The 16,110-nt window shown below is 47.1% G+C and overlaps 2 protein-coding genes across 2 annotated transcripts; both read left to right on the top strand.

Moving 5' to 3' along the window:
* The first annotated feature begins 3,476 nt into the window (after window positions 1-3,476).
* On the top strand, window positions 3,477-8,183 carry LOC129384808 (uncharacterized). The gene is made up of 2 exons (XM_055070392.2): window positions 3,477-3,584; window positions 7,264-8,183. The coding sequence occupies exon 2, from the start codon at window positions 7,315-7,317 to the stop codon at window positions 7,696-7,698; it is 384 nt and encodes a 127-aa protein (XP_054926367.2). The 5' UTR covers window positions 3,477-3,584; window positions 7,264-7,314; the 3' UTR covers window positions 7,699-8,183.
* A 630-nt stretch (window positions 8,184-8,813) lies between these two features.
* LOC126532142 (uncharacterized) lies at window positions 8,814-15,761 on the top strand. The gene is made up of 5 exons (XM_055070542.2): window positions 8,814-8,867; window positions 10,551-10,733; window positions 11,909-12,166; window positions 14,414-14,582; window positions 15,430-15,761. The coding sequence occupies exons 1-5, from the start codon at window positions 8,814-8,816 to the stop codon at window positions 15,759-15,761; spliced, it is 996 nt and encodes a 331-aa protein (XP_054926517.1).
* Window positions 15,762-16,110: the final 349 nt, after the last annotated feature.

Below are 16,110 nucleotides of genomic sequence, written 5' to 3'. Positions count from 1 at the left end.
CATTCCGCAATTTTTGCACATGTGTATACAGGGTCGCCCAACTATCATGCACCAATATTTAAAAATATGCAAATGCCACGTAGCTAGACAGAACCAAGGTAATGCTTTTCGCGTCCCTTGGAGATACTCAGATTATGTTCATTTATTATCGCCTAATTAGATAATTAGTCTTAATTAATTAATCCATTTCTCAAATATTAAAGTTACATTAAAAGTGACCACGAGAAAATTCTACAGCAACTTGAAAAACTCCCGATACAGTTTTTCCGAATGTTTTTCCGAGCATCAAAGCAGCCCGTGAATACATGCAAAGTGCCTTGAGCGGCCAGTCACGTGGTTTAACGCAAGTTTTGGCAATGCCATGTTAGTATCTTTTGAGTAAGCTGAATACGTTGCCTTTCTTAGTTCGTAGACTAATCATAATATTTAATCCTAAGTTCACTAAAGTAGAGAGGAGATTTAAAGTGGTTATACGGACTTATTCCATTTGCCCGACATACATGCGTTCTAGTATAGCGGTCTTTGCAGAAGAAACGTCTGAGGAATTAGGGGAACTGCATACTGTCAATATTTTGCCTTCACTAATATTCATGTGGTATTGATGCGTTTTCTGTCAGGCTAAAATGCCCTCGACCTATGTGTAAAAGCAACTCTGTGCATAAGGTAACATCACTATCGTAGTTCATTTTTCATCGCGTATATTAGATGAATGAAAGCGTTTTCCTTTCCTACTACAAACACGTTTACACAAGCATGGTAAACGTGTCTACTTCATTGTTTGCGAACATGTTCCGACTACTGATTTAACAGAAACGGTTACGTGGTGACACAAAGTCTGTGAAGTATACCCTCTATTCCACAAGGCGAGATATATTCATGCATACGTATCTCAGTAAATTTGAGGTCTTGCTCACGGCAAATCACCGCGAGCTCTGTTATTACAGAGTCACGTCAGAATTTTGCATACTATTCGTAACCTTTGCTGTTCCTTCGAGGCACGTCGTTCAGGTTCGTGTGCACAACGACATTTTTCACAGGTTTAACATGCCACCTATATAAGTCTCTTTGCATTCTCTTGTGCTCACGTGGGACCTCCAGTTTAACTTCAAGCTGCCGCCAAAGCTTTCTGTTCTTCTAGCGGTTTTCCTTTCTCCGAGTTTTCGCCCATACTTTCAAGAGCAAACATTTCGGGCTCAGTCCTAAGGTGTGAATATACAGTGCGATTTTTGTTTTCTTGCTTCTCTGATACCTAGGGACATATAAGAAACATAAAAATACCTAACGAAAAAAAGTGTCTTTACGCTACTGCAGTGGGCCGTATACTAAATATAAATGCACCGAACTGAAGTTCAAGCTTTAGAAAATAAGAAGAGTAAAAGTCAACAGCGCAAAGGTAAAAGATAGCGGTCGTATGCGACCGCCATCATGCTTCAAAATGACAAAGGTTACGGGGCAACAAAACATAGGCCTGTAAGGAACTCATAACTCACGGCAAAGTAAAAAAAAAGTGCTGCCACCTACACAGACCGCGGGAAACGGAAATGACGCGCCGACAAGCCGCAGGCAATTCAGGCTTTCCCATGTCACGAGCAGCGCACTTTGTGACCGAGAAATAACTGCTCGCTTATCTCCCCCTCTTTTACGCATAATCAGTGCCACGAATTTGCTAGAGGGATTCAGACTCGGTGAAAGTCGTGAAAGCATGCTGGGCGAGATGCCGGAACCAGGTGCGTCCTCTCCCACGTGTGATCACTATACGATTGGGGATCCGCTGGCTCCGGCAAGATATCGCTGGTGTCGCGAATGAGAACACTGGCAGACTCTGGTGTCTCTACAGTTCAATAACTCAATCCTACTGCAAACAGCAGTTATTAGTGCCCCGCAATTTCTCAATATGTTTAGAGATCGCCTCGTGATCTTAACTCACCTTAGGCGGTCCGACGCTGTTCTGCAGCCGCGATCGATGAAACACACCGCACATGACCCAAAACGCGTTATTGGTGAAGTACGAACTTCCTGAAGTATGCACCCGCGGGCGAATTTCTTTTATCTACGTGACGCTACGTTGCCCTAAAGTTCTTGACTTCACCCAGCGCGGACGGCCTGTTCACTATCCGTGGCTTCCACTGTGAAAGAAAGGCACGGCTCACGTACGTGACCTAGCTGTTCGGAGAATGGCTGGCGTGGTGCTTCTTTTTCGTTGACCCACATATTTATTTATTTATTTATTTATTTATTTATTTATTTATTTATTTACTTATTTATTTATCACACCCACCATGCCGAAGCGCTTTCTTTCCCTTTGCGCACGGTTCTGCGCAGCTCGTGCATTCTGCTCTGTCGAGAACAGACGTATTCAGCAAATTTCCTTCCGTCTAAGTGAAGTAGTGGCTAGAGCGCTCGGCTCGAAGATTACGAGTGCTTGTTCGAAGCCCAGCAACTGAGCGCACTTTCAAAGCGAATGTTCCTACGCGAACCCTCCCGGATTTTCGTGACCATGGCTGCTAAGTGCTGTTGCTGTTCTGCCAAATAGCTAACACTTAGAAAAAAGACAAAACATTGAACAATGAAGTTGGTAACCAGATGCAGTCCCTTGCGCTAAAGGAAAGGCGACACTGCCTGTGACGGCCTATAAGGCTGTAACTATGCAGGGCGCTGCCGCCTACCAACTCGCAAGGACCGAACCACCTATGAACACCAGCAGCAGTCCTTCCAGGTGCTTGCAGGCAGCGTTGCGGCACCATTCATGTGCCTTGGTAGCCCAAGAACACTCCTGATGACCGTCTGTGTCCCGCGGCTTGTGTCACATTGCGTAGCACGGGTGCGCGAGAGCCCATGCACGCGCGTGGCAGTTACCTTTACGCCATAGACGCAGGAATGACATGGGCATATTTACAGCATTTAATTTACCGCTCTACAAAAAAACTTTGCTTCACACAGATTCTAAGGTGTGCGTTCGATATGCATGAAATATTTATGGCCTTTGAGAACAGTTCAAAACTCTTGCGAACGGGCGGAGATATTCACCCCATTTAAACAACTGCACGAAGCAAAATTTTTGGCTTTAACCGGTTCCTCACAGAATCATTTTTCATGGTTATACGCCAAGCTTGGTCAATAAATATTAGCGCTGTCACTAGGTTCGCAAAAGAATGCGCAAATGTAGCCTCATCTGCGGCCTTTCCTTATGGGTGCGAATTTTATACTAAACTGCTCTTCATTTTGTTATTATGTTTTCAATATTTATTTTGCTTCACCATTTGAAAGCGTTTCTGCTTTCTTCATTTCGTGTATCGCCCGCTATTTGCCGAATCGTTTGTTGTGGGTAAGCAAAGTAGCGCTGCTCGGGAACCCCATCGCCAAAAGCAGCACGAGCTGTGATGCCATTTCGAAGAAGAAGGTAGCGAAGACGGCTAACGCCTGTAATGTGGGCCGTTCTTCTGAGTGGGCGTCCAGCGGCCGACGAAAGCCAGCGCTCCACTTTACGTATCATTTCTCCCAGGCGCTTCTGGTTGGGCTTCACCGCTGTGTTCCTCCTGCTCGGCGCCTTTCTCTTCTGGTGTTCGCTACGCAGTGGATACCCGGTAAGTGCTCACAAGGCACGCCTGCACATCTACTTCCCAACTTTGCTCTGCGTCTATACCATGCGGTGGAGTCGCAGTTGCTATGGCGTTCTACTGTTTAGCACGAGGGTCGCACAGCCGCACCGCACATCAGGGACCGCCACGGACCCGCCGCCATTGAAGGCCTTGTGAAGCGAGTGCAAGCAGGCAATGCCCGCCGCGGTTGCTTAGTGGCTATGGTGTTGGGCTGCTAAGCACGAGGTCGCGGGATCAAATCCCGGCCACGGCGGCGGCATTTCGATGGGGGCGAAATGCGAAAACACCAGTGTACTTAGATTTAGGTGCACGTTAAAGAACCCCGGGTGGTCTAAATTTCCAGAGTGTCTCACTACGGCGTGCCTCATGATAAGAAAGTGGTTTTGGCACGTAAAACCCCGTAATTAAATTAAAAGCAGGCAACAGCCGCCGCCCGCAGTTCCATCAACGTGCCACAGAGAGACCGGGAATCACTTAGCACTATTTATTTATGATGTGGAAAAGCGGTGGGAAGACTTCCTCTGTCGTGAACTTGCAAGAAACTGTGACAGAGACTTGAATAAGTGAGATAAGACTGTGTGTGAGCTTCATTAGGCCTCAGCGGCACAAGGTGTGCCCGTGTCATGACAGCTCCTCATGCACACATTTCCGGCGAGGCGAGCCCAATTAACAAGCTCTATCGCCAGCGCTGGATAGCCAGTTGCCGGCAATGACAGGCAAACGATTGCTGGCAATGACGACTTGCAGGCTAACACCACCTGCAGCAAGAACACAGCGTTACCACACGCAACAACTGGTACAAATATCCCCGATTATTAACTTCGATAAGCGTAAAAATCATCGCTACGTCGTTCCCACGCAAGTGGGACTGATACGCTCGAGCAACTTCACTTTCCATAACGGCGAAGTTATACGCGGAATAATAGGCGGGCGCCACAATTTTTCTTTCAGCACCGGTAATCAAGCAGCAGGCGAGTTATCACTCGGCCGCTTGCATTATTTTTGTCCACGCGTACGCGAATACATTTAATCGGCACTATAAGTAATTCGAAAACCACTCCCAAGTTATCTGATCAGCGCAGGTGGCAAGAAATGTGTGGTGGGAACCAACCACAGTGGTCGGAGCAGGTCGCAAACAGGCGTTTTCTGCATGTGCAAACGCTTACATCCCGAAAGAAGTTGTCGCACATACAGTTAACAACAGGCGCACGGCCATACAATCCATACAAGTCAACCGCCGTAAAGACAAGTATACGAAGGGTGAAATCAAACACCAGACTGCTACCTTTGTCGCCTTCAGCCGTTAAGCTTGGACACTGTCAAGATTGCAGTGTCGACAGAACAAATAAATGAAAGGCATACTTAAGCTGCCGCTTCAGCTTTGGCCAATGCCTTATGTCTATCCGCGGATTGTTTCCGTGGTGGCTTTACTAGAACAAATGCGAATAATGCCCGCCATTCGCCATAAAGACGCGTAAACCTGCAACAGAGAAATGAAATAATGTGTATCTCACAGGTACGCCTGTGAGATACACCTCTCCTTTACTTGGCGAACAAGGAACCAAATCAAATGGACTAGCGCTGGAAAGAAAGCGCAGGAAGAACACTGCCAAGAACAGGTTAACAAGCGAATGTGTAAAATAGAGATTTCTAGTAGCGCTCTTTGAATTAGCTCTGGAAGAATTATAGGGAAATATATATTCGCGGAACAATCACAGTTCTTTTGGATCCCTCGTTTACTGCTCTACAAACTTGAGTGCCGAAACCAACTCGTATTGTTATTTGGGAAGTTGCGTAACGATGCGTGGCCACCAGTCGCATACAACCACGTAGAGCGCAGGACGCTGCGGTTCTAGACGTATACTGCGCCCACCGCGGGAGGTTAGAAAAAGACCCACATAAGCACAGAAGAGAAGTGCTAACGTCAGGTGGCTTGACTGATAAGTGTGGGAGCGTAATTCATATTACACGGAATTATTCTCCACTTCCGGCGCTATTTTCTCTACTTTCTTTTTAAATAAAAAGATGTTGATTCATAAATATTTTCACAAACAACGGCTAAATTCGTGAATTTTCGCTTTCCATTCCTGTTTGGCTGTTGCCTCCGCTCTCTCCTTTAGTAGATCGCTTAATTTCTCAACTCCTTGCGACTCTTGTTTTCAACTGCCACTTTTGCACGAAAAGTGCTGCACAATTAGGGAAAAACCAGACAAGGTAACGGATGACATACATGTTGTTTATGGGTTTAACAGTTATTGCAAGGTTTGATGATGGACGCTGTTTCGCATTCTTTTGTTTTCCACCTTAACCAACCCATATCGCGGGTGTATGGTTCCGAGGATCTGCCAGTGTCGGGGCGAGCCGTCACTAGGGGAAATAATGAAGCAAAATGAAAAGTTAAACGCAACTGGCGTTTTCTCCGGTCGCAGCTCATCGCACGAGCATACAGACCAGCTGATTACGAACCGAATCCCCTTCCTGGTCCCTGGGTCAATCTAAAAAAAAAAAAAAAAGTTGAACTAATGAAACAACAGCGATGCGCAAGACCGTCGAATACATGACGACAACTTAACGCATGTCGAGTTAACAGCGAGGGCACCAAATCAATGAGAAAACTGGCCTTCGCGCCCCAGGAGAAGCCGATAACTACCGCCATCCAAAAGGAGCGAAAGAAAAAACAGCAGAATGTTGATCGCTGCATAGCTGTCAAGTCTGAAGATCGATTTGGCGGCGCTTTAGGTATGTATGTCAGGAGTGGTGGCGTGGGCGGGGAGTGGAGGGATATGCAAATTAATTTCGGAGGGGGGGCGACGCCACCCCCCCCCCCCCCCCAGGGCCTCCTCCCTGGGTACGTGCCTAGCTTGTGACGAATAGTAAATTTAGCCAAGGTGTCGCGAAGTAACTACACGTCACGCTCCGAAATCGAACCAACGTTCCCCTCTCGTCCATAACTCGAACGAGCTTGTTACGAGCAAGCTTATGCTTATGCTTTAGCGCTTAAATTTGCGACTGTGTTATTTTGGAACATGCTTTTGATTATTTGGCCCCACGTTGTTTTAGTTAGCTGACAGCGAACGTTTCGAAATTTGCAGAACTCCTGGAAAATTACCATTTGTGCGCAATTACCATTTGTGCGCATTTGTCTGCGCACAAAGGTCTCCAAATTTGTTTCTTGTTCACGCACTCCCATTCCTCAAACTTCGGGCACAGTTTGGAACGGTTTTTCGGCCTGGGAAGCGGCGCAGCTCAGGTACACGATAGGATGAGCTAGGCGCTGAGAGTCTATTACCTCCGGCCATTTTAAAATTATAGTCTGTGATTACTTACTAGCGAAAAACTGGGCTCTCACATAGAAACCGTACCCGTTTTGAGGGAGTGGTCGTCATGGGCGTTGACGGTTCCTGGCCTTCACTTCTGGCGCCTCTTGTGCGCTTGCCTTCCTCAGGTATAAATCGGTGCAATTAAATGCTTTGTACACAACGTACGACATGCAGACAAACTAGCCGTTTAATGAATCATTATCGCAATTCGTAAATGCTGGCCACAGAATTTGCCACATCATTTCTAGCTACAAACGACATAAAAGAAAGGAAGAAAGAATCTGAAAAGACGTTTACTTACTGTTGCCTACATATTTTATACGGTGCCTGTCTTCTCTCTGAAGCTCGGTCCCTCGCGCGGTCCCCTGTTGGTCACGGGTCCTCACGACGGCGTCATGGAAGGCCGCGCATCGCCGGGCAGCCAGCTGGACCCGTGCCGGGACCTGTACGAGTACGTGTGCCACAACTGGAGCTCGCCGCACGGTGCGCGCACCTTCGCCGAGGACGTGGCCCGCTCCTGGGAGCGGCTCGTGCAGCAGGCGGCGCTCGCATCTCGTCCCAACCGGCCCGCCACTGCCGTTCTGGGGCCCGAGTACGCGGTCGAAGCCGTCCGGCACTACCACAACAGCTGCGTCAGTCTGTTCGCCAGAGAGGAGAAGGCGAGTTTCGCGCGCGCTATGTTTTCGTATCAGTGGCACACCTCTCCGAGGGCCGCTGTGGGTACTGGTGTCTCCGTGATGGTGCGGGACGGCCAGAATCGCAGAGGGCACGCGCTTTGAACGCCCAGATGGAGTGATGTTCTGCGCATTGTCGAATGCCGCCATGTTGACTTTTTGAGCCAATAAGAGAGGTCCTAGACACCTTGTAAGTCAAACATAACTAATGCCAGGCCCTCTCTGAGACAGAGCGGGCCTGAAGTCCACGGAAGAGACCATGGCTGTCACTTGAGTCGATGCTATATTTAGGCACCACGACTGAGTCCAGTAAATGATGACTCCATAGCATCTCTACTGCCACAGAAAAAAAAAAAAAGGACGCGAACGATAAGGTTCATTGCCCTTCGTGTAGTATATCCTTAATATGTGTTTCCTAACTTTCACCTGACGAAGTTCTCAGAGTGAAAAGCTTTCAAACGCTGTCGGGCAGGCTTAATGAAGTCTTCGTACAGAGGCTTTCCTCGCACATGGTCCCAAGACGCCATTCATCCCCTGTTGTCAGGTATTAAAAAGCATAGCGCATCACTCACGCTGTAGGGCATGCACACTCCGGCGTTCGCAGCAATCTTACGCTTCTGTGAATGACAAATTATGTTATGAAGTAAAGCAATATTAATGATGCAATTTCGTAATCAAGATTTTTTATGCTTAAGGTTGCGTTTACGTTTACGTATATTTTTTTTGTTTGTTTGTTGGTTGGTTGGTTGGATCGTTTGTTTTTGTTGATTCGTTGATTCGTTCGTTCGTTCGTTCGTTCGTTCGTTCGTTCGTTCGTTCGTTCGTTCGTTCGTTCGTTCGTCCGTCCGTCCGTCCGTCCGTCCGTTCGTTCGTTCGTTCGTTCGTCCATCCGTCCGTCCGTCCGTCCGTCCGTCCGTCCGTCCGTCCGTTCGTTCGTTCGTTCGTTCGTTCGTTCGTTCGTTCGTTCGTTCGTTCGTTCGTTCGTTCGTTCGTTCGTCCGTCCGTCCGTCCGTCCGTCCGTTCGTTCGTTCGTTCGTTCGTTCGTTCGTTCGTTCGTTCGTTCGTTCGTTCGTTGGTTCGTTCGTTCATTCGTTGGTTCGTTCGTTCGTTCGTTCGTTCGTTCGTTCGTTCGTTCGTTCGTTCGTTCGTTCGTTCGTTCGTTCGTTCTGTTATGTTATGTTATGTAAAACTTACGTTACAGCCGCTTTTACATCTCCCGTATGTCGAAAACGTTACACGCAATCGTTCTGAACTGTAGCAAGGTGAGCAGCTCGGTGAGTTGTGTCCCTAAAACCAAAAAAAAAAAAAAGGACGTGTGGGCAGTGTTCATAAGTGGAAACAGAAGGTATGCACCATGCTAGAAACCCTCAAAAGTGACATGACTTGCTGGTAATGATCAGATAATATATATATATATCTATATATATATATATATATATATATATATATATATATAGCACACCACATTCTACATATTACAGCGTGAACAGTTATGGTTTAAAAAAGCGCAATGTTTTAATTAGCTCAATTTATATCTATTTTTCATCGACCTTAAAACTAACCACTTCAAGGCATTTTCTTTTCGTGGGAGCGGTCAGAAGCGAAAAATACTGATAAATGACGCAGTTCGAACAATTGTTAACGCACTCAGTTCTTTTTTCAGAATACTTTGTCGGAATTTCTCTAAACTATATAGATACCCCCTAGCTCCACCCCCCTCCCCATTATTTCTTAACATGCTAAACCCATCGTAGCACGCAGTTAAAATAAGGGGCAGGTACTGTTAGGGAACTACTTTACCTTTTTCTTCTGTGTTCGAGCGGTAGCTCCTACTTCATATGTTGCCACTGTGTGAGATGTTTCTGCTTCATCGAGGAAACACTTTAATGAAAGCGGCCCGTAAATAGACAAATGTGATTTATTAAACTAAACGACCGAATGGGGGTGCCCCGTTTGCTCGCAAATTCACTCCCAACGCCTCTTTATTTTTGAGACGTTCAAAGTCAGTTCAGCCATGCAAACTGAAAAAAAAAAAATCAAAGCACAGAAACGCGTGTAGCAAGAACTGTACGTCCTGTCGAATGAGATGTTAGTGAAATAATTGGGTTCGTTCACAAGTAGCAGCTTATCGTACTTACCTTAGAGGAAACAGCACAACGAATCGAACACAAGGCTGTTATCAGATGAACTGAACCAAAATGAGGCATCAGTGTAAATAAATCTGTGGCTGAGTCCGATGTATTGAGAGCGTTTCAAATGTCTGTAGTCAACCCAAATTTGGTTCTACCACGCTCCCAGCTACTCCAACATCATTGTCGCCTTTTGCATGTTTGCATGTTTACAATCCTGTGTTTCATTCATTGTCTCCCTCTCCCAATCCCCTCCCCTAGCAAGAAACCACAATGAGTTCCTGAACGTTGACCACGTGCTGACATGGCCAACAACCTTATTTCTTAAAAACCAGCTGCAACGGAATCTTGGACGGCGTAGGAATCCTAGTTTCATTTAGCTTAGACGTGACACTGCATTTGAAAGACGAGTAAATGTGACACAAAACGCTCGCAAAAATACACGTTTTTGATTCTAAAATTGAAAAAAAAAGAAAAAACTCAGTCATTACCGCTCGCCGGAAGTGACGCACGACCCAAAACATTCAGAGCCAGCGAGGCTCCTCGGCATGCCTCTGAAACCAAGCGGCACCCGCGGCACGCTTAATATTTCGAAGGCGACATACTGGGGCGTATACGTGGCACCGGCTAACCGCCAGATGCACACGCCGTTTTTTAGGTGCAATTTACAGGCTATAAATGAGAAAATTAAATAGTTATTAGCCCTGCAGCTTTGCCAAGGTTGCTTCGATAGTATATACCAGTCTTCTATAATTAGTTTAGCCAAAGTGAGCATTCGTGGCAGTAGGGCTTTAAGTGCTATAGCTCAGTGTTCGCGTTGGGGTGCAGGATCTTCGCACGGAAGCGGTACACCTGCTGGTGGCGCTGAACTCGTCGTGGGGTATTTTGAAGCCGGACCCACCGGACGAGGACGTGGTGCGCCTATTGCTGCTGCTGTCCCTCCGCTTCGGCCTCACACCCGTGCTGCGTGTGCGCTTCAGGCTGGTGGGCACCAACAGGACGCAGCTGCTGGTACGCTTTTCTGTCGCGCACCCTTGCAAAGCCAGCGCAACCAGCAGCAAGGTCACAGCCACCGCGACTCGGTTGGCACCATACTGCGCCACACAACGCATGTGTCGGGAAAAGGTGCATCGTAGTTTGAAAAACCTTTGCCGCAATCCTAGAATCCCGTTGCTCTCAAACGCGGTTTGCAAAACGGTGACTGTCAGTGGCTCAAATTGCAGCAATAGAAGGCGCTTTTGTTCTGACTGACGCTTATCATCATGCAGAGTCAAATGTTGCACAATGGCGACCTGACTTCCTTCTTTTTTTTCTTTTTTTTTTTTTTAGAGCGCATGACTCCGCTGTACTGTCTTCAGTCTTCTATACACGATAAATTGTGTCAGTGTTGTTGCAGATCGTTCCAGCTTTTCCATAGCGGCAGAATGGCATTTTAGCGACAACCAAATAGAAAGAAAAGACACTGAATAATTGCTTATGACTTTCCAGATACCACAGAGATTGCATGCGCTGCAGCACCTATGCAACACGACTGCGATGAGAGAAGTAAAGGCATTGCAATCGCATAATGTAGCGCGAGGGCACAACCACAAAGAAGACGCACAGAGCACGTAACATGCGCTGTTCGTATTCTTTGTGGTTGGGCCCTTGAGCTACACTAAGTCATTAGGCGAGCCACAACTAGCCCGACAACATGTCCTTCTGCGCTGCAATGAGGCCGGCGTATCGATGAGAGCCGTTCAAATACAATTTAACGATATATTAATAATAATTGATGATCACTTACATCCTACAGCTGCGACTGTACCACGAGGAACGCCACAGGAACAATCTTGAATGCATTATGTTATTGAAGGTCCACTTCGACCTATGAACATGACCGCCTTCGCATTCTGATGTTATGGCGATGCCGCTGCCTCGACAGGAAACTGAAACAGCGACCTCTAAATCAACAGTGCACGCTTTAAGCTCCACATCCATCCGGTGTACCTCGTTCTTTGTCCCATTCAGCAAACTTATTGTCAGCGAACGCCGAATAAGGCCTTCCTTATTCCGCCGGTTTGACAAAGCGGCCACAAGCGCTGACATCTCCGATTCATAGGACGCCGCAGATTTTTGAGGGGTCCTCATTGCAACGTTGCCACTTGCTCAAAGTGCGTGCCTTTCGCGCTTCAACTGCCTTTCAGGTCGAGCCGTCTAAAGCGCCCCTTCCCGCGGACCGGCTGCCGCGCGGAACCGCCGCCCGTGTGCTGTCGTGGTGCGCGTTGTATCTACGCACCCGGCTAGCCGACGACGACATGGCCGAGATGGCGGACGTGCTGCGCGACATGCTGTCGTTGTCGTCGCGCGCAGCGTCACCGAGAGGAGCGATGCGCTCGCCGGAGGTCCTCGCGCACTTGGCCCCGTCGGTTCCCGCTCACGTCTGGATCGAGGCCGCATCCACGGTTTGTACTTAATAATAGCTGAGAGGAGGCGTACGATGCGCCCTTCCATTTGGCAAATAGCTAAAGCTGATGGCTGCTTCGTGTGGTACGCTGAGGGATTCTAGACTTATACTACAGAAGGTGGAATCCTGCTCAAGTGGTCATGAACAAAATGTTCGTTAACCTTTATGGATAATGTATTTCCTTTCTGCTCAATACCATTGTGTGGTGAATGTATTTTGGGTTGCTAAACAGCCTGGTCACATGACCATTGATGTCGTCTTTCATTTTTAACATCATGGCAACCATGTAGTGTCAACCAACCAATCAAATAAACAAACAAATAAGTAAATCACCTAAGTTATTAATTAACTAATTAATTAATATGTTAACTTATCGGCACATGATGTTGGAAGGTTGCGTAATGCAATGTCATTTTCGACGGTCACATATTGGTTCTCAAGTTACATTCTGTCTGGTTTCAGTCCAAAATAGGGAGAGAAGTTGCTTCCGAGCGAATCAAGTACTTCCCTATGCTCGTAATAAACACTTTGGAGGTATACAGGCACCATTACGCACTGTTACAAGAACCAACTTCTACAAGTAATCTGTAGTCACATTCTCAATTAGCCTCATGAACTCAACGGTGCAGAACAGATGCGGCCAAAGAATATGTGCGACAGGATGGGCACCCGCTGACAAATAATCAAGATGCATCTTATTCCGTTCTAACCAGCACGTTTAAAGTTGTCTCAGTAACGTGTCCATATTTATGGTTCACCGTTTTGACAACGATTTTGTTATCTTCATTAAAATATCAGATGACAACAGTTACGTGAGATAGTGTCTGATGCTGTGACAACGTACACTCGTCAAGGAGAAGGCCTACGCTTCACCTGTGAACGTTTTTATTCATTAAAGTTTCTTTCAGCACTTTAGCTTACAATTGGCGGGAGTACAATCTCCGTTGCAAAAGAAGCCTTTTACAATACTAAATCGCACATTTTGACGTAGTTAACACATAAACTTTAGCCAGATGCTCTTGATAAAACGTACACAAAGCAGTTGCTTTTCAGTTTAAATTTCAGGACATACCTCGCCCGTATTCGTAAAATCGCGTACAAGTCCTCCATGATTTCGAGGATTTCTAAAGACAAGTTAGAAAATGCGAAGTGTTCACCAACTTCGCCCAGTTGTGAAGGAAGCAGATAAATGTGGCCCGCGGAGTTCGTATTCTGTATTCATGCGTTGCCTAACCCCATTACGATAATAGCCATTCGTCACTATGTTAGCATTGTAGTGTGAGAATCTTCCAAACTCAGATTTTTGCTACTAGGGGCCACAAGGCGTGAGCTACGAAACATGCGACCAGGCCAGCATAGTGTATGCCAACATTGGTGTATTTCATATAGCGCATACTTCTGATATTCAGTTTTCCAACAGGAAGATAGAAAAATTGAAGTGAGCAACAGTTATTGAACCAGGGATGTCTCCAGAGTCACCCGTTTCGGCATGCAGTCTTCTACCACAATGCATCGGTTACCGCGCGCCTCAACTACATATATTCCAACGTATCTGCTATATCATAAGAAGCCAACAAACACTGACAACGAGGACAACATAAGGTAAATTGCTTGTGCTTAATAAATGAAATAAGCAAACGATAAATTAATGGAAATAAAAGTGGATGGAAAAACAACTTGCCGCAGGTGGGGAATGATCCACAACCTTCGCATTATTCTCGTTTATTACATAACGAGCGTCTCGAATCCGGTAACATGGATGCCTTCAGGTAGCATGTGTGGTTTATTGACCAGTTACCTTCACCCCAAAAGAAAAGATCACGTTCTCGTGACGCCTGCGGCAGAAAGGACGTTCCACATCCGCCGCCAAGGTCTGTGAGTGGTGGCTCTAGCTAACACTCCCAGGGTTCTACTAGGAAACAAATACCCAAGAAAGTGGATGGGCAAACGGTGCCGCGGTAGCTCAGTTGGTAGAGCATCGCAAGCGAAATGCGAAGATTGTGGATCCGTTCCCCACCTGCGGCAAGTTGTTTTTTCATCCACTTTCATTTCCATTAATTTATCATTTCTTTAATTCTATTAGAAAGTACAAGTAATTTCCCATGTGTTGTCCATGGTGTCTTTGTTTGTTTGTTTCTTATGATACGACTAATGAAAATCGCGCCCCTTGGTTAACCCCCTTTTTTCTCGTTTTTGACGTATCTGCGAGTACATTCATGGTGCACGTGGTATGTGTGACACGCAGTACGCGGCTTCCGGCCTTTCCTCCGCGCCTCCCGGAGTGCTGATCCGAGCGGTGTCCACCGTACGCTCCGTTCTTAGCGTGCTGCTGAAGGCGCACTACCGCGAAATGGTGACGCCCTTGCTGCTCGTCCAATCGTTCGCCACGGTTCTTGGGCTGCACATCGCACGAGGTAAAGCGGCATCTCTCTCTGATATGTGTGCTAATGGCGCGCTGCATTCACCACGCGAAAACTTAAGGAACCAGTACTCCTCATGACAGTGCGAAGAAAATTCGCAGTTTGTCGTACACTGCGAATTATATATACTGATCACTTCGCGGTCGCCATAGCGCACTGTTATTAAGCAGTATTTCCGCCATCTCCACCTAAAGAACGACGTTGTGGCGTAACTGCAGACAGTAGAACTGAAGTATTTAGGCGAAACTATGCGTCGAAGCATGGAGAATGAGCACTATCTGTAGAGCACTACACAAGCAGTATTACTATACAAAGAGCATTACGAGTTAGACTTTCTTGGCCAGAATATAAGCCACACACCACGGTAGCTCAGTGGCTATGGCGCTGCGCTGATGACCTCGAGGTCGCCGGTTTGATCACGACCACGGCACGGCCGTGTTTAAATCGGGGCGAAATGTAAAAAAAAGAAGAAAAAAAAAACAAGGAAAAAAAAACATTCGTTTACTTACATTGATGTACACCTTAAAGAACACCAGGTGGTCAAAAGTGCAATCGGGAGCACCCCACTACGCCGTGCCTTGTAATCAGATCGTGTTTTTCACGCGTAGAACCCAAAAAATTTTTAAATACAAACGTTGTGGAAAGACACGGACCGGCGTTAAAATCTTTCCCTGACCGCCGCCGACGCGCGCCATTCCAGCGCAAGAAAAGCGCCACGCGCGTCAGCCGTTGTCTCGGCCTGGACTGAGGCCACCTGCTCGGTAATCCATTGAGCGACAATAAAGTTTTCTGTCTCTCTCTCTCTCTCTCTCTCTCTCTCTCTCTCTCTCGCTCGTGGCAGTGCTGGGCGGCAAGAAAGGGAGCGGTGGCAGTGACGATGAGCGTTGCCTTCGGCTGAGCCGGCGCGTGTTGTTGCCCGTCTGGAACGTGCTCTACTCGGAGGCCATCGCTGACCAACGGTTCGTTCCGCGCGCCCAGACGCTGGTGCACGAGCTGAGGCTGAAGCTGCGCGAGCGGGTGCACGCCTCTCACGTGCTCGACGGGGAGAGCCGCGTCACGGCGGAGAGCAAGCTGGCCGCCGTCAGAGCCGTTTTTCCCAAGCCACCCGCACGTATCCTCATCTTACCATTTCTTGTGTATCCTTTGAGCTGCATAAAGCGCGACATTCCATGATGCACGGAAGTCTTTAGAGCTCCACATATGGTGGCGAGGCTACCCTCAGAATGTTTTCGCCTCAACGGACGCATTATTGCCGTTTCCATCAAGTTTTCGCTCTTAACGGCAGCTTTCTCCGTTTCTTTTCTAAACGGTAGTAGGCGGCTCTCTAATGTGTTGCCAAAGACTTCACATGATGTACAATCCAGCTCTCCCTCGCTTGAACGTCTCAGCCCCGTTTAGAAGCTTACAGTACTTATTTAGCCGACAACTAATGAAAGTTTAATTGCTTAAGGGCCCCAAGAACATTCACCTGCAGCTTATTTTATCAGTAAAAATATGTCATTCGTCTGTGTAGCTGTATCGT

The sequence above is a fragment of the Dermacentor andersoni genome, chromosome 5 (assembly GCF_023375885.2).
Source record: "Dermacentor andersoni chromosome 5, qqDerAnde1_hic_scaffold, whole genome shotgun sequence".
NCBI lineage: Eukaryota > Metazoa > Arthropoda > Arachnida > Ixodida > Ixodidae > Dermacentor > Dermacentor andersoni.
Note: the sequence above shows the minus strand (reverse complement) of the source record. Positions and strands in the feature narration are given on the sequence as shown.